Source organism: Cetorhinus maximus, chromosome 10 (genome assembly GCF_964194155.1).
Source record: "Cetorhinus maximus chromosome 10, sCetMax3.hap1.1, whole genome shotgun sequence".
Lineage (NCBI taxonomy): Eukaryota > Metazoa > Chordata > Chondrichthyes > Lamniformes > Cetorhinidae > Cetorhinus > Cetorhinus maximus.
Window position 1 is genome coordinate 20,692,715 of NC_135888.1, and position 23,235 is coordinate 20,715,949.

General features: G+C 41.8%; 1 protein-coding gene across 1 annotated transcript; it reads right to left on the minus strand.

Moving 5' to 3' along the window:
- Positions 1-714: 714 nt before the first annotated feature.
- Positions 715-14,486, minus strand: LOC144685517 (torsin-1A-like). Its single transcript, XM_078550104.1, has 6 exons — positions 14,439-14,486; positions 11,478-11,643; positions 7,433-7,698; positions 5,756-5,931; positions 4,908-5,035; positions 715-2,953 (listed from the first exon to the last, which is right to left on the minus strand). The coding sequence occupies exons 2-6, from the start codon at positions 11,599-11,601 to the stop codon at positions 2,712-2,714; spliced, it is 936 nt and encodes a 311-aa protein (XP_078406230.1). The 5' UTR covers positions 11,602-11,643; positions 14,439-14,486; the 3' UTR covers positions 715-2,711.
- Between the last annotated feature and the right edge of the window lie 8,749 nt (positions 14,487-23,235).

Consider the following 23,235-nt stretch of genomic DNA (forward strand, 5'->3'; position numbering starts at 1 on the left):
ATCCCTAACTGTTCCTGAACTGAGTGGCTTGCTAGGCCATTTCAGAGGGCAGGTAAGAGTCAACCACATTGCTGTGGGTCTGGAGTCACATGTAGGCCAGACCAGGTAAGGATGGCAGATTTCCTTCCGTAAAGGATATTAGTGAACCAGATCGGTTGTTACAACAGTCAATGATAGTTTCATGGTCACCATTACTGGAACTAGCTTTCAATTCCCGATTTTATTTCCTGATTAATTCTTGGAAATTTCCTTGGATAACCCCCATTGGTCACCTAACATGTCCATCCTCATAGTGCAATGGTTTCCCATAGCAAGAAACAGGCCCTTCATTGTTGGTTTGGATGATTCTTGACTCTCAGGCCAACATTTTCCCCCATCTTATAGAATCACAGATAGACAGAATAGTGTCAGCACAGAAGGAGGCCATTTGGCCCCTCAAGCCCATGCTGGCTCTCTTGCAGGAACAATTTATCTAGTCCCACTTCCCTTGGTGTTTCCCCAAATTGCAAATTTTTCCTTTCAAGTGTTTATCCAAGAGCGCTTTTGAAAATTATTATTGAATCTGCTTCCACTGCGTTCCAGATTCATGATCTGCAGTTTGTGGCAGGAGAGAGGGGCATAAAATCCATGCAACTAAATAAAATGCCAGTGTTTGTGACCAGCAGGAGGATGGTGTGGATACCGTAATCTGTACCAACAATCTGTAAAAACATAAACTTTTAAATTTATTTTATTCATTTTTTTGTCACAGAATACTGTTAAATACAATTGCATTTGCAACATCTAATTTGCATATAGCAAGGTCCCACAAACAGCAATAGCAGCAATAATGAAAATTTTTTGTGGTGTCAGTTGAGGAACAGATTTTTGGCAGGCCAGTGCAGGATTTTACTCTTATTCTTCAAATAGTGCAATGGATTCTTTTATGTCCACCCAAGAGAGCAGGTATGGTCTTGCTTGGAAGATGGCATCTCCCACAGTGCAGCACCCCCTCAGTACCACGTTGATGCATCAGCATGGATAATGCGCTAAATTATTTTGAAGTGGGGCTTGAACCCACAACTTCCTGACTCAGAGGCAAGTGTGCTCCCGACTGAGACAAGCAGATAATTTAACAATCACTTTTCCAAATCTGAATCACATTTCTTAGGCTGTTCTGAGATTCTCAATCATCCAGGATCTTAGTAGGTGCAGATTCATAGTGTATAAACCATCACTGAGTGCCAAAACGGCAGTTTCAATTATTAGACCCAGGAAAATAGAAGTGTAATGCTCCACTAGTGCAGCAGACGGTGCACATCTAACTCTGAGGTGAAGGTATCCCATGTGTACACAACACTGTATCAAGACAATGCTGTATCTGAACTAGAAATGCTAGATTTCCATTTCCTATCCTACCACTGATTTTCCGCCTTAATCAACACAGCATACACAAATATTAGGGGTGGAGGTGGGGAATAAAACACAACCATATAAAAGTGCACCGAACTGGTCTCGTTAGCTTTGTGTCACATAACGTAGCTCCAAGTACCTACCCAACCTGAACCATGTATTTTAGTAATAAGCTGAAAGAAAAAAAAAGCAAAAAAAAAAATAAGCTGAAAGTCAGTGTTGACAGACAAAATTACTCCAACTCCACGCACCCCACTCCACAGCAGAGGGGATACTTTGTTATTCTCAGCGTAAATACACAAATTGAAAAGTCAAACTCATAAGTTCAGGAGTATGTTTTTGGACCCGTTGAACCTGCTCCGTCATTTATATTCATTGCATCTGCTCCTTTTATTTTCAATTTGCTATGTTGTGTTCTGCATCACCCTTAGTAGCCCTACCTCCCAAGGATGCACCTACCTGCTCTTTAAACACCTCAATTTATTATGCGTCTATGGGTTTATTGCGGCAGTGCAATCCACATTTTTACAAACCTCTATGCAAGGAGGTTTCTGACTGCAGAGTATGTCACAGTCTGTTGATATTCTTATGCTACATTCTTATCTTTCCTGCTCAGCCACCTCCACTTCCAGAATGGTTACCTGTGGCAAGCTAATTCAGTTGGATACTTGCTTTCACGGTCTTTTTGACCAAGGAACTTGGCCCCAGCTTGAAACTTTAGCACATTGAACAAACACAGAAAAAGTACAGCACAGCAGGTCTAACACTCCTGCGCTACATTTGTTTTTTTTTAAAATAATAATTTACTCATAATATTACATATGTTGTACTGTGACATTTTTCTGTAATCAACCAGCAATTGTTAAGCAATAAATTGCCAGTGATTTGGGACACACGCTAACTGGAATTAAAAAAAATACTTATAACATGGCTTTAAGTGGATCTTGGGATTTAAAAAAATGGGTGTAAACCACCCTAAACATTTCACTGACACTTTACAGCAAAATTTAACCCTACAAACCAAGTTACTTTCAATTGGTTCAATTAAATATTTTTTAATGTCAGTTGCAGATTATGTCTTAATCAGACATCACGATCATTCATTCTTTAGCGTACACAGGACCATGTGTTACAACGTCACAAAAACGCTTGGCAATAACCCATTTGTTCGTTGTGATTTTCAAGGTAATTACCTAGTCGTGGTGGGGAGGGTTTCAGTTAACAGAGCCACAAGTAGATCAATGCCTCGTCAATCAGTCCCAGGGATTCTGTCCATACCAAAGAGGTATGTGGAACCTTCTTCCTGTAAGCTTTGTGACTTAGAAGTACAGGTTCACTTTGGAGGTCACGGTCTTACAACCTTTCAATGAGAACAGCTTCTCCTCTTTCGGGTAGTAGACCATACTACTTGCTATTGTGGTGACGATGCTCTCATTCTTCACTCCTCTGGTTGCAAGTTCAGCTCTCACACATGACGCGACATGTTTAAACTCCAGAGGTAGGAAGGGAATAAAATGGTCAATCAAGTTGGTTTGGATGAGGTTATTCTGCCAGAACCCACCTGTAAGAGAAATGCTTTTTATTTTAAAAAAGGTTAATATAGCTAGCAAAATGAATAATTCCGCTCATTTTTATGTTTCTCAGAGTGAGGATATTTTTTAGTTCCCTCCTTTCAGTGCCAATTTTCTCCTCTCCTTCTCTCCCGTAGGCATTGACTCTGATGCTCATTGTCATCCAGCGCATTGCCCCAGTAGTCATTGACCACGTGAGACTTGGCAGGGAATGTTAGCAACCTGATTCTACCCTCGCCCCATCAATACACAGGAACAGACTCAGCAGGAGTCACAGGTTAGTGAGCAGAAAAGAGAAGCATTAGAGATTTTTTTTCCCTGTCCCTGGCACTGAGTCAAGTTGTAGAGAACCCTCAACCACAACATTGGCTCTTGTTATTTAACTGGAGATTGAAAGTTGAGGTTTGATCTGATCGTTATGATTCAGCTAGTCATAGGTTAACTTGCTGGGTCTCCATGGACTCAATCAGTACATTCATGGCTCACCATGGCATTTTTCGGTCAGCCCACTAGTACCCTCCACTGCTTTACTGAAAGAAGTGTGTCAGAGCTTTCAACATAGAGGTACAGTATGCCAGTAGGCTAGGGCTGGGACTGAAGAGAGGACATTTACCCTTTATTGGAACATAGGAACAGGAGGCCATTTGACCACTTGAGCTATGAGATCACGACTGATCTGTGACTTAACTCCAAATACCCATCTTCACCCCATATCCCTTAATGCGTTCAGTTAACAAAAATCTATCTATCTTAGATATAAAATTAGCAATTGATTAGCATCAAATACTATTTGTGGAAGAGAGTTTGAAACTTCTACCACCTTTTTTGTGTAGAATTGTTTCCTAATTTCACTCCTGAATGGTGTGTTTCTAATTTTTAGACTCTGCCCCCTAGTCCGAGACTCCCCAACCAGTGAAAATAGATTCTGCCAATTTACCCTATCTTTTCCTCTTAATATCTTGAAAATTTCATTCAAATTACCGCATAACCTTCTAAATGCAAAGGAACACAACCCTAGTTTGTTTAATTTGTCTTAGTTGAATTTGAATCTAGGCCACAGAAGGGAGAAGACATAGTGCTAACCGTTTAGGCTTTTATTGTTTAACCGATATTTAAGGACAAGGCCATTTTTGGTCTTCATCTTCGAGTGTTCCTTTTAACATAGAATTATAAAATGGTTACAGCACAGAAGGAAGCCATTCAACCCATGATGTCCACGGCGGCTCTCTGCAAGAGCAACTCACCCGGTCTCACTTCCCCATCTTTTCCCTGTAGCCCTGCCAATTTTTTTCTCCAGGTAATTATCCATTTCTGTTTTGAAAGCCACGATTGAATTTGCTTTCATCACATTCTCAGGCAATGCATTCGAAATCCTAACCACTCACTGCGTAAAAATAGTTTTTCCTTATGTCATCGTTGCTTCTTTTGCCAATCACCTTGATTCAGTGCCTTCTGCTCTCGATCCTTCTGCCAACAGGAACAGTTTCCCCCTATCTAGTCTGTCCAGACTCCTCATGATTTTGAACACCTCTGTCAAATCTCCACTTAATCTTCCTCTCTCAGCAGGCAACAGCCTTAGGCTTTCCAATCTATGTACTTAACTGAAGTTCCTAATGCTTTGAACCATTCTCGCAAATCTTTTCTGCACCCTCACTAAAGGTTTAGCATCCTTTCTAAAGTGTGGTGCCCAGAGTTGGATACAAAATACTTCAGATAAGGCTTAACCATTGTTTTTTAAATCTTCATCATTACTTCCTTACTATTGTACTCTATGATTTATAAATGTTGAGGAAAGGAACAAAAGCAATGTAGAAGATGTATACAATTTTTCAGTCAGGAACAGGGGTGTAGTGGGGAGGGACTGTAAAACAGACAGAATACATTTTGTCAACTAGTATTTTTGTACTCTGCTTTATTCTCCACTTGTGAGTGACGCACACTTACTGTTGTTATTGTTGAAGACCATCAAGGAGAGTTCCTCTTCCAGCTGACCCAGCTCAATGCTCTCCCTATCCTTTCCACTCATCAAAATGCTTAAGGTAAATTCATTTATCTTGTCACCACCAGAATTGCTATTTGAGGGAAAAGAGAATCAGATGTCATTAATCATCCTCAGCAAGATCAACAAGCATAAAGTGAGACATCACTCCAACAGGTAATTCAAGAGATCCAAAGAGTGGTAAAAATGTAGGACTTGAGACTAATAGCATGGATGCATTTAAGGGGAAGCTAGATGTACCATGTCAGGGAGAAAGGAATAGAAGGATATACTGATAGAGTTAGATGAGGAGGGGTGGGGGAGGCTCATATGGAGCATAAATGTTGACATGGACCATTGGGCCAAATGGCCTGTTTCTGTTCTGTAGATTTGATGTAATTCAATGTAGCAGTGGCAGAAAGAGGTGATTTTAAAGCCATTCACGATTTCTTCTACATCATAGTCGAACTTTTATATTTAAGTCCCTCTTGGAGCCAACCACAAAGGGACAATTTTTAACCTAACTCACAGGGTGGGTATCTTGTGGGATCAGATGGAATGGCAGCTTTACCCCCCTGCTCAATATTACACTCAAGTGACTTTGATGGAAAGTTAAACCAGGCATAGTGTAAAAGCAGCATTGCACCCAATTCCATAGGTTTCTCAAAGGGAAGGTTAGAGTAAAATTGTCCCATTTGTCCAATACTTAGAAATATCATGACTTTTCACCAGGTTTATTGGTTAATGATCAAGAACAAGAACTCTGCCCAGTTTTTGCCATGTCTAACCTGCTTGTTACTTTGTGCGTACCTACCTCAAGAAGATGAATATTGCTTTTCGATAATCCACTTTGTCAACATCACTGGTGTAGTCCAGGAAAGGTTTGATAGCATTGATGAGACCTGGATGCATTTTGTCCATTTCATCAAATATAAACATTGATCTGGGACATAATGTAACATTTCCACGTATCCACATCTGTAACTCATTCTGTAAATTAAAAGAAAAGTGCCCCAGAATAGTGGGCTTTGCTTCACTTCTATGTTTTTAAAAAAATTTTGCATCACTTATTGATGTAATTAGTTTATTGAAAGATAAATTAAAGTGACCAATAATAATCACCTAACTGTGATTTAACTCAAGTTTCATAAAATGGACTAGAATGAGCCGATACTCTCTGGAGGTTATAAGAATGACAGGCGATCTCATTGAAACGCATAAAATTCTTAAGGGCCTTGACAGGGTAGATGCTAAGAGACAGTTGTCCCTGTCTGAAGAGTCTAGAACACAGGGGTCACAGTCTTAGGATAAGAGGCCAGCCATTTAGGACTGAAATGAGGAGAAATTTCTTCACTGAAAGGGTTGTGAATCTTTGAAATTTTCTGCCCCAGAGAGCTGTGACTGCTCAGTGGTTGAATATATTCAAGTCTGAGATTGATAGATTTTTGGGGAAAGAAAATCAAGGGATATGGGGAAAGTCTGAGAAAGTGGAGTTCAGGTTAAAGATCAGCCATGATTGGGTTGAATGGCAGAACAGGATTGGGGAACTGAATGGCCTTCTCCTGCGCCAATTTGTTGCGTTCTTAGGCAAGAGAACAAATTGCAAAAAAAAAATGTATTTCCTCCCAATATCATTTACAAGTAATTGGTGGGACACATCACATCTACTGTTAGATGGAAACCAGCTATAAGTTGAGTGTTCCACACTTTGGTTTGGACTCCATATTGACGTGGAGGGCAGGACACCTACACACAGCAATTTACCAATTTTGTTCAGGTATCTAAAGCAGCCACAAATCCCAGGGAAGCTGGTAACACCTTTCCACTCCCAATCCCCACACCCCCACTCCCAACAGTGATGGCCACCACCCCAACCCAACACTACCTCCGCAAAACCACCTGACATCATCGAGTTTTGGCTGACAAGCCATGAAATTTAGTACAATATATTGGCTCAAATGTAAAATGGAACTGTAGTGCTGCTCTAGCTAATAGTGTTGGGTTTCTGTTTGGGATGGGCAGGCAGTTTAAGATTCAATCTTGGAGGAAGAGGGATGCTCTCGATGAAGTAGGGTTGTTTAAAATGAATTCTTGGGATATAGACGCCGTTAACAAAGTATTTATTATTCTCCATCCTTAATTGCCCTTGAGAAGGTGTTGGTGAGCTGCCTACTTGAATGGCTGCTGCCTGCGTGGTGAAGGTGCTCCCACTCAAGCTGTTAGGGAGCGAATTCCAGGATTTTGACCCAGCGACACTGAAGGAAAGATGATAACCTACAATTATTAGTACATGTTCTAGAAGTCCCATGATAAATGAAGGAACAAAACAAAATAATACAAACTTCAGTTCAGGAATCATCCAACATTAAAAACTGAACAAAAATCAGGATTTTCATGGGTTTTGCAGTATAATGTATCTGTGAGTTTATAATACCAGGAATCTTCATTACATGGAACATCTTACTAATCATAATTATAACACAGCGATTACCTGATACTGGTTAATGAGTTGAACATGAGGGAAATGGAGAGTAGACACAAATACATGGATATATTGGCTTTTCATTCCATTTTTGTAAAGGTTCTGTGCTATTAGTTGACCAGCAAAGTTCTTGCCAGTGCCACTGTAACCGTGTAGAGACATGGTGAGGGGTTTCTTGGGATCAGGGGTACTTAAAGAACCTTTAACCGCTTTAACGATCACTTCATTTGCAATGTGCTGTCCAAACAGTTTGTGTGTGAAATCCTTCTCTAATCCTATATTAATAATCAGCAAAGAAAAGTCATGTTAATAAGAAAAAATTGCATTTATATAGCGTCTTTCACTACCTCAGGTCATCTCAAAGCATTTTACAGCCAAAGCCTGTTCCAAGGAAAGTCACTGTTGTAATGTAGGAAAGATGGCAGCCAATTTGCACACAGCAAGCTCTCACAAACAACAATGTGATAATACTCAAATAATCTGATGTTGATTGAGGGATAAATATTGGGCAGGACACTGGGGAGAACTCCCCTGCTTTTGTTCAAAATAGTGCCATGGAATCGCTCACGTCCACCTGAGAAGGCAGATATGGCATTGATTTAATGTCCCATTTGAAAGACGGCGTCTTTGAGAGTGTAGCACTCCCTTAGTACTGCACTGGGGCCTCAGTCTAGATTTCTGCGTTCAAGTTTCTGGAAATAGATTTGAACATGAGGATGTTACCAACTGAGGCACAACTAAAACTGCTGCTCATTACATTCCAATGGGTATATGCTGGTGACAACCAATTCTACCTCTCCACCATTTATTTTCACTGACGCTGCATTGTCAAACTGTTTGTCCAACATCCATTCTTGGATGAGTTGTAACTTCTTGTAGTTAAATATTGGGAAAATCAAAGCTATTGTCTTACAGGCAAATAGTATTGACACATTGCAAAATAGTAAATGAAAGCTAGACAAGCAGATGGGAGGGAAGGAAATAGAGAATTATGATGATAGATTTAGATGAGGAAAGAGAGGCGGAAGCTTGAGTGGAGCATTAAGTCTGGCAATGTTATGGTTGGGCCAAATGGCCTATTTCTGTGCAATATATCCTATTTAATCCTATGTTATTTTCGTAGTCTCACTACAAACTCTGTACTCTAGCAACTAACAGTAAGAATTGGGATACAAAATTCAACAAATATTGAAACATCATCACTTGTGTTCCAAAGAAGTCATATTGGACTTGAAAGGTTAACTCTGTTTCTCTCTCCATAGAGGCTGCAAGACCTGCTGAGTTTTTCCAGCACTTTCTGTTTTTATTTCAGATCTTCAGCATCCACAATATTTGGCTTTTGTATCACTTGTCCTTACAGCGGCAGCTTGGTGATATTCTCACTGAAGCTACAGCAAGAATACACTTGCATCAAACAAAGAGATTGGCACTAAGTTAAAATGCTCAGAGAGCCGGTGCAGACACAAATGGCCTCCTTCTATCCCCTTCTCTTCATGGGCTTTTGAACTGCAGCTCATAATAGTGAGAGATCCTTTGCAGCACGGTGCTCTCTACCCCCCTGTAGTGTGTAGGTGCAGGTCAAGTAATAAGGTGATTCTTCAACTAATCAAATTCAAGAATTCTCACGATGACACACAGAGTCTGAACCAGGAAGTCAGCTGTTACTTGGTGGTTAACAGACTCGACTCTGTGTAAGAAGGTTGTGGGTTCAAGTCCCACTCCAGGACTTGAGCAAAACAATTTAGGCTGATACTCTAGTATTGTACTGAGAGAGAGCTGCACTGTCAGAGGTGCTAACTTGAAGCTGAGACACTAAACCAAGACCCTGTCTGCTTTCTCAGGTGGGTGTAAAAGATCCCATGGCATCATTTCAAAGGAGAGGAGGGAAGTGATCGTCAGTGTCCTGGCCAATATTTATCCCCCAACTAACAACACACAAACATATGACCTTGTCATTACACCTTACTGTTTGTGGAAGATTGTGGTGCACAAATTGTCTGCCGCATTTCCTAACATTACAACAGTAATTACACTTCAAAAAGCAGTTCATTGCTTGTAAACTGAGTTGCGACATCCAGTGGTTGTAAAAAATGTTATGCAATTGTAAGTCTTTATTTTTGTTTTTATAAATTTGGATATTTAATTCATTGTAAACTCACGCACAGCAAGCAAAAGAAAATGAGGGAAAGAAAGATAGGATTAAGAAAGAGAGATAAAAGACAACAGAAAAAAAAGTTTAAAAAAGATCTCTAACTATAATTAAATTCTGAAGGAATGAAATTCCACATTTGTAGAAGTAAAGTTTCAGGGTCATAGAGGCTGCTTGTCAGTAATTAAGATTTATCATGCCATTAAAAATTCACGTACACCTGAATACACCAGCCCTAAATTTTAGTGGGTAACTATTGGATAAGTGGCACAATGTCACAACCTTTCTTTGTCATACTATAGAATCTATCAGCAAGGTACCAGTGTAGAGAAGCTTGTGGAGAAGCAGGGCAATCGGAAAGCAGCTTCCTGAATGCTGAGTTAAGGAGTGAAATCAGGAAGTATCTTTTTACACAAAAGGTAGTGGAAATCTGGAATTCTTTTCCCCCCAAAAGCTATGGAAGCTGAGGTTAGGGTTAGGGTTGGAGCTTGCAAGACAGAGATCGATGGATTTTTATTGGGTAAGGGTATCATTGATATGGAGCAAAGTTGAGTAATGGAAATGGGGTGCAGATCATCCATGATCTTATTAAATGGCAGAGCAGGCTTATGGGGAGGAATGGCCAACTCCTCTTCCTAATGTTCCTACTTCTCCTACGGTCACACGTTTAATGGGGTAGGGTATTTTTCCCTTGAAGCTAGGAGAAGAAAGCGATTCTCTGAGGTTTTTAGCTTACACTTTTCTGGATTCCACTGCAGAAAGCATTTCTTTATCAATGCAGCCCTCTCATGCTCCTGAAGACACCAGAGTGTGGCCAGGGAGTGACAACCAGAGAGAATAGGCACAATCTGCTCTGAAATCATTGCTTTTTAAGACACTAGTTTTTCATTGTCGTATATCACTTGTCCTTACAGTGGCAGCTTGATGATATTCTCACTGAAGCTATAGCAAGAATGCACTTGCATCAAACAAAAAGATTAGCACTAAGTTAAAATGCTCAGAGAACCGGTGCAGACACGATGGGCCGAATGGCCTCCTTCTACACTGTAACAATTCTGTGATTCTGTGAAAGTATCATCAGGTCAGAAATCATGGAGAATTTGATATCCTTTGTTTCTCAAGTATTTTTGTTGAAGCTCGATTTATAGTTAGTTATGCCTGATATAACATATAATATCTGAGAAAGAGGAATGTTGGTGCAGGGATAGATGAACCACAACACTTTACATTTATATAGCACCTTTAACATAGTCAAATGTCCCAAGGCACTTCACTGGAGTGATAATAAAACAACATTTGACACTGAGCCACGTAAGATATGAGGACAGATGACCAAAAACTTTGTCCAAGAGGAAGGTTTTGAGGACTGTCTTAAAGAGGGAGAGGTAAGAGGTTTATGGTGGTTGCGGGGGGGGGGGGGGGGGGGGGGGGGGAGGTGGAATTACAGAGCTTAGGGCCCAGGCATCTGAAGGCATGGCTGCCACAGGGAAATTAAAATTGGGCATCCACAACAGGTCATAATTAGAGGAGCGCAGAGATCTTGGGGGTGGGGGGTTGTAGAGCTGGAGGAGGTCACAGAGATATGGAGGGGTGAGGTCATGGAGAAATGAGAAGTTTAAAATCGAGGCATTGCTGGACCAGGATCCAATGTAGGTCACCGAGCACAGAGAGTGATAGTTGAATGTGATTTGGTGTGTCTTAGGATACAGGGAGCAGAATTTTGGATGAACAGATGCTTACGCAGGATGAAGGACATGAGGCCAGCCCAGAGAGCACTGGAATAGTCAAGACTAAAAACAAAGACATTTTCCACAGCCGTCATCATTTCAATAATATTAGCAGCACTAACCCAGCAATTCCAAACTAAAATGTGCAGTTAGAAAGCAGTTTAAATTAAAACTTGACCTTCTGCATCCAGTGATATCCAATGACAATCACAGCACTCATCGCTGATAAAGCAATAGATGAAAATTCCCACTAGTGCTATCAACACTGTTCCAACAATGTATGCACCATTCAGCTTTGCCATGTCTGGTAGGTCTGCTCTTGGTAAGTTCTATCATGTAAATGACTGAAAAACAAATGAGACATTTTGAAAAATTAAGTGGCAGTTCCGATGAATTTGCTAAACATACCGTAGCTTTTAACAGTGGTGGTCTTCAAGCATGTTAGCTGTGGCACTCCTGCCTCTCAGTCAGCAGGTTGTGGGAGTCTCACTCCTGTGACTTGAGTACAAAATCTAGACTGGTACTCCTTTCTGTGAAGAAGTGTTTCCTAATTTCATCCCTGAAAATTCTAGCTCTGGTTTTTAGACAATGCTTCCTGTTCCTAAATGTTCAAACCAGCAGAAATAATTTCTCTCGACCCTATCTGTTCCCCTTCATATCTTGAAAACTTTGATCAAATCACACCTTAACCTTTTAAATTCCAGAGAATACAACCCGAGTTTGGTTAATCTCTCCTCGTAATTTAACCATTGGAGTTCAGATATCATTCCCAGTAAATCTACCAAGCACTCCCTCCAAGACCAATGTATTCATTCTAAGGTGTGCTACTCAGAATTGCTCACATTGCTCCAGGTGTAGTCTAACCAGGGCTTTATATAGCTGTAGCATAATTTCTACCTCCTAGTATTTTAGTCCTCTAGATATAAAGAGCATCATTCCATCAGACTGTTCGATTATTTTCTGTACCTATTCCCAGCATTTTAATGATATATGGACCTGACTCCCAGGTTGTTTCTAGCTTTTCACCATTTAGAAAGTGTCCTGTTCTATTCTTTTTAGGTCCAAAGTGAATGGCCTCATATTTGCCTACATTGAAATTCATTTGCCACAATTCTGCCCATTCACTTACCAATATCTCTTTGTAATTTTACACTTTTCACCTACACTGCTTATAATGCCACCTATCTTTGTGACATCAGCAAACTTGGATATGTGGCTTTTTATTTCATCATCACCTATACTGAACTTAATTCACCAACTAAATGCCCATTCTGCAAGCTTATCTGTGTCTTGTATTTTGTCACAGTCTCCCTTTGTATTGACTACATCCTCCAATTTAGTGTCGTCCTCAAATTTAGAAATTATGGGCTGAATTTTCCCACCTTGGTTTTATTCCAGATGTCAGGACAACTTTCGGGTCACGACCCAGTTCACCGTAGTTACGAGTCTGCAGGTCCAATCGCCCTGGAAGCACCCAATTAAGCCTGCCTCCAGGATCACTGTCCAATTAAGGATGGTGGGCAGGTTGAGGAGGTGGGAGGCCCAGGATTTACAGGGCAGCTAGCAGCCTTCACTGTGGCTGCAGTGAGAATGCTGCTGAAGTGAATGGCACAAGAGAGGATGGATGCATGAGAAGGCTAAGGATCAGGCAGCCATCTCTGCACCCGCCAGCACTGTCTGTGACTGCAGTCTCCAGGAGCTGCTCTTGCAATAGTGACCCTCTGCCCATGGATGACCTCATGCTGATCTTAATGTTCAGATTGCATGTTATTTTCACGCTACTTCAACCTCCCATTGTGCACTGACCACCTGTGAGTTAATGAGTTGCAGAGACTATAGAGATCCCATGTGGCCACTGGTAAAACACTCTTTTCCTGGCAAAATGGTTGCCAGTTGATTCAATAACAACACTGCTGAGTGGATTGCCGGACACGCGCACAAGCCGGCTCTGGGAAAAGCAGCAAATACATCCGCATTCCTTCTAACGACATTTGTTCTAATGTTCCAAGCCCACTCTGCCACCTCCAAACCCACCTCCAAGGGCCTGGGAAAATCACTCCCTTACCCACCTATACTTCTGATTCCCAAGTCCAGAATGTTAAAGCAAATTATGAATAACAGTCACCTCAGTGCCAATCCCTGAGGAACAACACTGCCCACCTTTCGCCAGTCTAAGGAACTACCCTTAACCCGTCCTCCCTATCCATAGGAATTTAGGAATAGAGGTAGGCCATTCGGCCCTCTCTTTTTGTTTGTTTGTTTTGTAGCCTTCTTGCTATCCATTCTCTGACTTTAGTCTTATGTGGGGTACCTTATCAAAGACAGTCTGAAAATCCAAATGTAATACATCTACGACATTAACCTTGCCTACTCTTTCTGTTACCTCTTTTTAGTAAGGCATGACTTTCTCTTTGGAAATCCGTGATGACTAGTATTTATTAGAATTTCGGTTTCTCGTGATAATACAGTGAGGTAAAACATGCCAGCAGGGGTACAGAGGGGAGCACTCTTCCCTCTGAGCCAGAGGGTTGGAGGTTCAGGCTCCCCTCCTGACAATTGAACACAAAATCTGGGCTGGTGCTCCAGTGCAGTACTGAGGAAGTACTGAGGAAGTGCTGCACTGTTGAAGGAGACCTTAGAACCTTGGAGGCCCCGTCTGCTGTCTGGGGCGGACTTAAGAGATCCCACAACTTCGAAGAAGTGTAGGGGAGTTATCCTCCTGTGTTCTGGCCAAATGTTGATCCCTCAATCAACATAATTAAAACGGATTATCTGGTCAGTACTACATTGCTGATTGTGGGATCTTGCTTTGCGCGAGTAGGATGCCGCGCTACAGTGCCTGTGTGTTGAAACTCACTGAAAGGTGCCATATAAACGCAAGTCTTCAAAATGGGCAACTGTATATGAAAAGCCTGTGTTAATTTACTTCTAAGTTGAAGGATCCAGTTCTGACATTACATCTGATACTCTTATCTGCTCTACTTATAGTTTAAGATTTTGCAAAGTTCATGAATGCATCGCTCCAGGAAAGAGAACGTTTAACACTTTCTGAACAAAACTGTCTCAAACTTCTGGCACTGCGATTCCCACCCCGGCCAGGAAATGAAAATTAATCGTTTCTTTAGCAAATAAAACTTACCAATTGCAGCGGTGTCGATTGTAACACAGGTTCCCAAAGAACAAGCGGAAGGGAAAGCGAAAACGAAAGTTTGAATTCATTTCCTGGCCAGTGAGCCGGATTGGATCGATCCTCCTACTGACAAGTTTTCCCAGGGAGAGGACAGAGACCCAACACTCACACTCCCCCAACTCCCTCATCCCCTCCCCAGCAAACACAAACCCCCTCACCCATTCCCCAACTCTCTCAACCTCTCCACCCGACCCAACACCCCTCTTCAAACTCCCTGACCATTCCTCATACCACCAACCCACCTCCCTCACTCCTTCCCCAACTAACCCGACCTACTCATTCACTGCCTGTCTCTCGCATCACCCAACACAATCACCCTCACTGACCACACCCAGCATTCCTCCCACCCCATGCCTGTATCCCCCTCACTGCCAAACTCCTTACTCCCCCCCCAATCTGCTCAATGCCCCACCTGCCTCTACACACTATCTCCCACAACCTCTCCGTAACTAACTTATCTAACCCTCACCCCACTTTCAATCTGCACATCCTCAATATCGATCACTCTCTGCTCAACTCAACCTTCCTTATCCACTGTATACCCCTCAACCCCTTCCCCACCTCATCCTCCCAGTCCCCTCATCCACCACTCTGTCGTTTGCAACCTCTCCATGCACATCCTGTACTTCCCAACCACCTCTTCATTCCCCACATTCCCAAAACCTCCCTACCCCCTCTACACGTTCTCATCTCCCTCTCCACTCCTTCATCCCCCTCCAACCCCACCCACTCCCTCCACTTCAACCCCCACTTTCCCTCCTCTCTAACCTCTGACCCTCCCTTCTTTCTAACCCCCAACTCCACCTCCCCAAAATCCTCCTCTCCAACCTTCCTCTCTATTGCTTTCCAACCCCCCTCCACTTCTCACACCAACCCTACCCCTTTTTCTCTGTTCTGTACCTCCTACCACTGGCCCTCATCCCCCTCAACCCTTGCTCCCCAGGATAGATCCATCCCTGTAGTTACCAATGGAAAACATGGCCTGTTATGTTGATGTTTCTGTTACAAGTGTCTTTCCTCAAGCTAATGTTACTTCAATTGATATTTAAAAACTGTTGAATTTTAAATCCAGTAATTTCACTTGTATTTGTTGACAGAAAAGTTAAATGATCTATTTTCTTAACACATGAAATATTCTAACAGAAAAATAGAAAATGAGGATAATTAGTTGGAGGATTAGAGTGAACTGAGTGTCAGTGGAGTGACAGATAAGAGAGGGTAAAAGAGTTAAAGTGGGTAATTCAGAGGGAAAGAAGTAGAGGTATTCATGAGGTGGTAGGTTTGGGAGGGTTAGTGGAATGGTGAAGGTGCAGAATATTTGATTGGGACAAAGGGTAGAGGGATAAGAACAATTGATTGGGTAATGGGATTGGAAGGGAGCTGCCAAGGTCCATGTTTTCCTACAATCTCTTTCCTAAAGGCCATTCCCAAAGGTTCCTTTCCCTGCAGAACACTTGTTTACTGTAAAGCTTTGTTTAACATCCATTGAAACTTTGGTTCGCACGTCTGTCTTTACAAGTAAAAAATCTTGAATGGATCTGCGCCTGACCGCAAATTTATGTCACCAGTCTGTGGGCTAGTAACCAAAATGGAGTTTCAAACAGAAATTCAAGCTAGCAGTCTATTCAACATTGGCTTATCAGTTTGTGTTAACAACGCGGTGTCAAATCCTTATTGGAGGTTTGGACAGTGGGTCGAAATCCATTCACCAGGGTGTTGCAGTCAGCAGCAAAGGGATGGCATTTGCACTTTGTTACACTACCAACTGCCTAACCTTCTACTCTTCACGAGCTTTTGAACTGCAGCTTATAATAGAGATCCTTTGCAGCATGGTGCCCTCTACCCCCCTGTAGTGTGTGGGAGCAGGTCAAGTAATAAGGTGATTCTTCGACTAATCAGATTCAAGAATTCTCACTGAGACACACAGAGTCTGAACCAGGAAGTCAGCTGTGATTTGGTGGTTAACAGGCACGACTCTGTGTAAGAAGGTTGTGGGTTCAAGTCCCACTCCAGGACTTGAGCAAAGCAATTTAGGCTGATACTCTAGTATTGTACTGAGAGAAAGCTGCACTGTCAGAGGTGCTATCTTGAAGCTGAGTCATTAAATCAAGACCCTGTCTACTTTCTCAGGTGGGTGTAAAAGATCCCGTGGCATCATTTCAAAGGAGAGGAGGGAAGTGATCGTCAGTGTCCTGGCCAATATTTATCCCCCAACTAACAACACACAAACAGATGACCTTGTCATTACACCTTACTGTTTGTGGAGGCTTGTGGTGCACAAATGGTGCATTTCCTAACATTACAACAGTGACTACACCTCAAAAAGCAGTTCATTGCCTGTAAACTGAGTTGCCACATCCAGTGGTTGTAAAAAATGTTATGCAATTGTAAGTCTTTCTTTTTGTTTTTATAAATTTGGATATTTAATTCATTGTAAACTCACACACAGCAAGCAAAAGAAAATGAGGGAAAGAAAGATAGGATTAAGAAAGAGAGATAAAAGACAACAGAAAAAAAAGTTTAAAAAAGATCTCTAACTATAATTAAATTCTGAAGGAATGAAATTCCACATTTGTAGAAGTAAATTTTCAGGGTCATAGAGGCTGCTTGTCAGTAATTAAGATTTATCATGCCATTAAAAATTCACATACGCCTGAATACACCAGCCCCAAATTTTAGTGGGTAACTAGTGGATAAGTGGCACAATGTCACAACCTTTCTTTGTCATACTATAGAATCTATCAGCAAGGTACCAGTGTAGAGAAGCTTGTGGAGAAACAGGGCAATCGGAAAGCAGCTTCCTGAATGCTGAGTTAAGGAGTGAAATCAGGAAGTATCTTTTTACACAAAAGGTAGTGGAAATCTGGAATTCGTTTCCCCCCAAAAGCTATGGATGCTGGGGTTAGGGTTAGGGTTGGAGCTTGTAAGACAGAGATCGATGGATTTTTATTGGGTAAGGGTATCATTGATATGGAGCAAAGGTGAGTAATGGAAATGGGGTGCAGATCATCCATGATCTTATTAAATGGCAGAGCAGGCTTATGGGGAGGAATGGCCAACTCCTCTTCCTAATGTTCCTACTTTTCCCACGGTCACAGATTTTATGGGGTAGGGTATTTTCCCCTTGAAACTGGGAGAAGAAAGTGATTCTCTGAGGTTTTTAGCTTACACTTTTCTAGATTCCACTGCAGAAAGCATTTCTTTATCAATGCAGCCCTCTCATGCTCCTGAAGACACCAGAGTGTGGCCAGGGAGTGACAACCAGAGAGAATAGGCACAATCTGCTCTGAAATCATTGCTTTTTAAGACACCAGTTTTTCATTGTCAGTTCTTCAATAGAAGTCACAAAAGAGGAACAGTTCAATAGCTCTGCATAGTTCTCTATTGAATTCCTGGCCAAAGGACCTACTTGAAAGAAAAATTGGGGGTGTTTTTTTCTCTTGTGTTATTAAACAGAGCATTATGAAGTGATAACGTAGAGCAGTATAGAAACCTAGAGGATTGGGGAGGTTAAAGACCGCTGGTGCATTCTGTTCTGTTATCAAGACAATGAAGTCCTTTTAACAGATGAGATTAGCGACCCTGCCATCTGTCTTCATGCTTCCTGCACACACAGAAGGTAGACAATTTGTTCTTGTGCGGGAATGGAAATGTGAAAGTGGCACCGTAATCTGTAACTGAGAGCAGGTTTACTTAGCGTGGCTGGCGAAAACAAAGACATTCTCTGATTTAATGATGCTCTTTCTCTCCGAGTTCCACATTTCCCTTTAGTCCTGTTTGAAGTAAAAGTCATTTTGCATACATTGTTTGCTTTCTTATGTAGCATCACTAGAGGGCCTCAGACCCTAAACTTTAAAGCATTGATTTGTATTTCCTCAATGACTATTTAAATTGCTCATATTTTCATTGGCACAGCATCTTAGTTTTGAGTCTACATTTTGTCCTATAACGCGGTTCTAAAGAGATAAGCATTGTGTGTGCTTCTCTCCTCAAAAGTGAGTCACAAGCTTCCGGGTTCAAGCCCCACTCCAGGGCTGGAGTACAAAAATCAAGGGTGACTCTCCAGTGCAGTACTGAGGCTCGGAGCGCTGCACTGTTGGAGGTGCCGTATTTCAGATGAGACATTAAACTGAGGTCCCTATCTGCCTGCTTGGATGGCACTATTTCAAAAAGGAACAGAGGAGTTCTCCCCAGTGCCCTGCCCAATATTTATCCCTCAATCAATATCACAAAAATAGATTATTTGGCCGTTATCACATTGCTGTTTGTGGGAGTTTGCTGTGCGCAAATTGGCTGCCGCGTTTCCTACATTACAACAGTGACTACATGTCAAAAATATTCCTGGCTGTCAAATGCTTTGAAATGTCTGGTTGTCCAGAAAAGTGCTATATAAATGCAAGTTTTTCTTTTTAAATTTTTTAAAAATATAAATAATAATGTGAAGTCACAATAAGTTCCCTAAACTTGCGTGACTTGCATTTATATAGCCTCAGGGCGCCCCAAAGCACTTTACAGCCAACAAAGTACTTTTTCCTTCCTCAGTGCTGTTATAATATAGGAAATACGGTAGCTAGTTTGTAAACAGCAAGTCTCCACATACAGCAATGAGATAATGACTAGATAGCCCGTTCTTAGTGATGTTGGTTGAGGGCCAAATGTCACCCAAGACTCTGAGGAAGACTCCCCTGGCCTTCAAAATAGTGCAATGGAATATGTTACATGCATCTGAGAGGACAGACGGTTTAATGCCTCACCTGAAAGACAGTACAGCATTCCCTCAGTACTGCACTGGAATGTGAGCCTGAGGTATGTGTCTGGATTGGGACTTAAACCCACAACCTTCTGACGCAGAGATGCGAGTGCTACCCACTGAGTCCCAGCTGGCCACCAAAATAAATACCTGTATCTTAAGTTTTAATTTGGAAAGTATCCAGCACTAATACAGACATCAAGGCTTTTAAAAAAAAACCCACTAAAAATACACAATATGTAATAAAGTGCCTGATCACAAGACTGTAGCTGCCAGTAAAACCGTGTTAGTTAGTGAGTCTAACATGCACTGTTAAAGGTTTGCTAAAGGACTGGGGACCTGTTGTACCCTTTAACTTGCTTTGGGGCAATGAGGCTGGGCCAGTAAATCTTGAAAACATTTTGGATCTGTGGTTTGGGGGATTAGGGGACCGACAGAGCTCAAAATGCTTGGTATTGTTGCTGATCTTAGCTAAAGGGGATAATGCTGATCTGGTAAAGCTCTAAGTACCTGGTATTGTTGCTGATTTGCTCTGGGAAATGTGTCATGTTTTCTAAAGCCCTGAGGACCTGATATTTTTCTTCTGTACTGAATGGTGCATTGATGGGGGTGGGGGGGGGATGGGTGCAGGGTGAGGGGGTGGGACGGGGGGGATGTATTTGAGGTAGGTCAGAGCAAAGCTCCTAGAGCCTGGTATTATTACTGGTCTGCATTGGCAGAACCTTCAGTATAACTATATTGCTCTGTAAAACACTCGTATCTGTGTGGACTTTCAATCTATAACACTTCACATCTTGTTGTCACGTTTTTCTCACTATTTGTGTGCCCATTTTATTCCCACTGTAAATTTCTGTGTTCATGTTTGTAACAGGGAATACCTATGCAGATAAACTCGGATTGCATAAAGGGCCAAAGGATGTCCCCTCTCTCAAAATGCATTCGGAATCTCATAACAGGTGCCATTTTTCTCCTCAGTAGCCGTTGGTGATCTATCTCATATATCTCATTATGTGGCCTGGTGTCATACTTTGTTTTATAATGCTCCTGTGAAACACCTCGGGATATTTTATTATGATAATGGCACAATATAAATATAAGTTGTTTTTGTTGTTATTCAGCAGCTTTGTCTAACTGTGTCTTTGGGGTAAACTAGTCCAGATGTTCACACAGTTAATCAGGACTGCAGGGGGATTGATTGTCCTGTGCTTCAAGAGATTTCGACCTTTTAGCCACAGACCACAAATCAATAAATCATTTGCCAAGCTAGAATAATATAATAATGCAGAAGGAGGCCATTCAGCCCAACATGCCTGTGCTGGCTTTTTGAAAGAGCTATCCAATTAATTTCACTTCTTGCCCTTTCCCCAAAGAAGTGCAAATTCTTTTCCCCTTCAAGTATTTTTCCACTCCCTTTTGAAAGCTACTATTGAATTTTCTTTCACCACGCTTTCAAGGCAGCACATTCCAGTTCATAACAACTCGCTGTGTAAAATTTGTCACCTCTGGTTCTTTTGCCAATCGCCTTAAATCTGTGTCCTTTGGTTAATAACCTTTCTGTCACTGGAAACAGTTTCTCCTGTATCTAAATCCTTCAAGATTTTGAACACCTCTATTAAATATCCCTTTAACCTTCTCTGCTCTGAGGAGAACAGCCCCAGTCTCTCCAAGCAACCAAATCTTTCATCCCTGGTAGCATTCGAGTAAACCTCCTCTGCACCCTCAACATCCTTCCTAATGTGCACGTCACATATGTGCGGACAAATGGCAGACACTGTAGCAATCAATGTAAAATTTATTTATTTAGTTGGTGAAACTTATTACATTTAAAAAAAAGAGGATAAGTTCCATAAATTATGTTGAAGGCGTTTCCCAACCAAGAGCCTGTTTTCCTGGAGTATAGAGTCTCTGAAGCCTGGGGCCTGCTGGTTCAGTAGAGCTGCTATCAGAAGGTGACAAACTCCCTGTTGATGGTACCAGAGAGCATTATAGCAAGCTAGGGAGATCCTACGCAAAGGCCTTAATTTATGTATTAAAACTGGCTTTCTACTTTTTAACCATTAAAGAAAGTTTTTATGTGAGTACATTCTATTTTATTCATGAACAGACCTTTCTCTATAAGTAAGTTAAACAATTATTATAAAATCATCACACTGCACACTGGAGAATTGTGATCTAGATTCTAATTCTATGTGACTAACTACTACAGGTGTTGGGCACATTAAGTGCAACCACAGGATGCATATAGAGTCAATTGCAATTTGTAAAGTATATGAAAAAAGAGGCAATTTACTGTATTGTACTTTTTTTTTTAAAACTTTATTCGTTACCGCAACAGATATAACCAGGCCTTGTGGTGCAGGAGCTATCAGCTAGGGCCCATGTGATGCTGGAGCTACAAGCCAGGGCCCTGTTCTTAAGGGCTTGTATTGAGTTCCATTTGGCCCTGAGGTGTAGGTGCTACCAGCTATCACCCTATCAGGACTCAAATACAGTTACTAGCCAAGGCCCCGTGGCAGGAGCTACCAGCTAGGGTGCTGTGTGCAGGAGCTACAAGCCAGGGCCTTTGGTACAGGCTTTAAAACTAGGGCCATATGGTGCAACTTACCAGGGCTTTGTGGAGGAGCTACAAGCCAGGGCCTGCGGTGTAGAAGCAACAGGGCCCTGTGGTACAGGAAAGCCAGGTCCCTGTAGCACAGGAGCTAAATGCCAGAGCCCTGCGATGCAGGAACTACAAACTAGGTCCATGTGATACAGAAGCTACAATTAAGCCAGGGCCCTGTGGTACAGGAGCTACAAACCAGGGCTTGTTTCACATCAGGAGTTGTTGCATGTGATCTAATCCGACACTCAGTAGTCAACAGCACAGAATGAGTGTTAATGTCAATGTTCACTTGACTGAATGTTCAAGTCCTGGTAGCTTAAAGGAGGCAAAGGATGCAGGAAAGCAAAGGGTGTAATTTTCCGAAGTTAGGTGTGAAAATATTAGTCCTGGCATTACACACCAAGGGCACTAAAAACACACACTCTTGGCCTCTTTTAGTTTTAGGAGAAGTTTTTTTACATTGATGTTTTGAGATTCTTGAGATGCAGAAAGGAAAGAAAGTCACTGCTGAGAGATAATTTCCTGGTCTCCCAAATTGGCTGTCATAATATAGAACTGTGGAGTAGCTTCTAGCTGCAGCGCAGGTCCAAAAGTCACGAGGCTTCAAGTAAAACCAAAACATGTAACCAGCCTACGTGTGACTGAATACTACACCCAGCTAGCACTAAAGGAGTAGAAACACTTAAATTCATTCGCTTGTCCTCTTTGCTGAATTGGGTCGTGGGATGTATGGTATTTTACCTTGAATACAAGTAAGTAAAAGGGGTCTTGTCAGCCAAAACTGCACCTGATTTGACAGTAACAAAAAAGAAAGACTTGCATTTATATACTGCCTTTCACGACCTTTAAGACTCCTAAAGTGCTTTACAGTCAGTGAATACTTTTTTGGAGTGTGGTCACTGTTGTAATGTAGGAAATGAGGCAACAAATTTGTGCACAGCAAGCTCCCACAAGCAGACATGAGAGAATGAGCAGGTCATCTGTTTTAGTGATATTGATTGAGGGATAAATTAATCTCCTGCTGTTCTTCAAAATTATGCCATCGGATCTTTTGCGTCCACCTGACAGCATGGATAGGACCTGAGTTTAATGTCTCATTGTAAGGATGCCATCTCCAACAGTGCAGCACTCCCTCAGCACTGTATGGGGAGTGTTCGCCTGGATTATGTGCTCAAGACCTCAGATACTATGCTGCATGCCACAAGGCTTGGACAACATTCAGGCTTGGGCTGATAAATGGCAAGTAACATTCAGGCCACATAAGCGCCAGGCAATAACCACCACCAACAAAAGAGAATCTAACCATCTATTTTGACACTCAATGGCATTACCATCGCTGAATTCCCCCATCATCAAAATTACGGGGCTTACCATTGACCAGAAACTGAACTGGA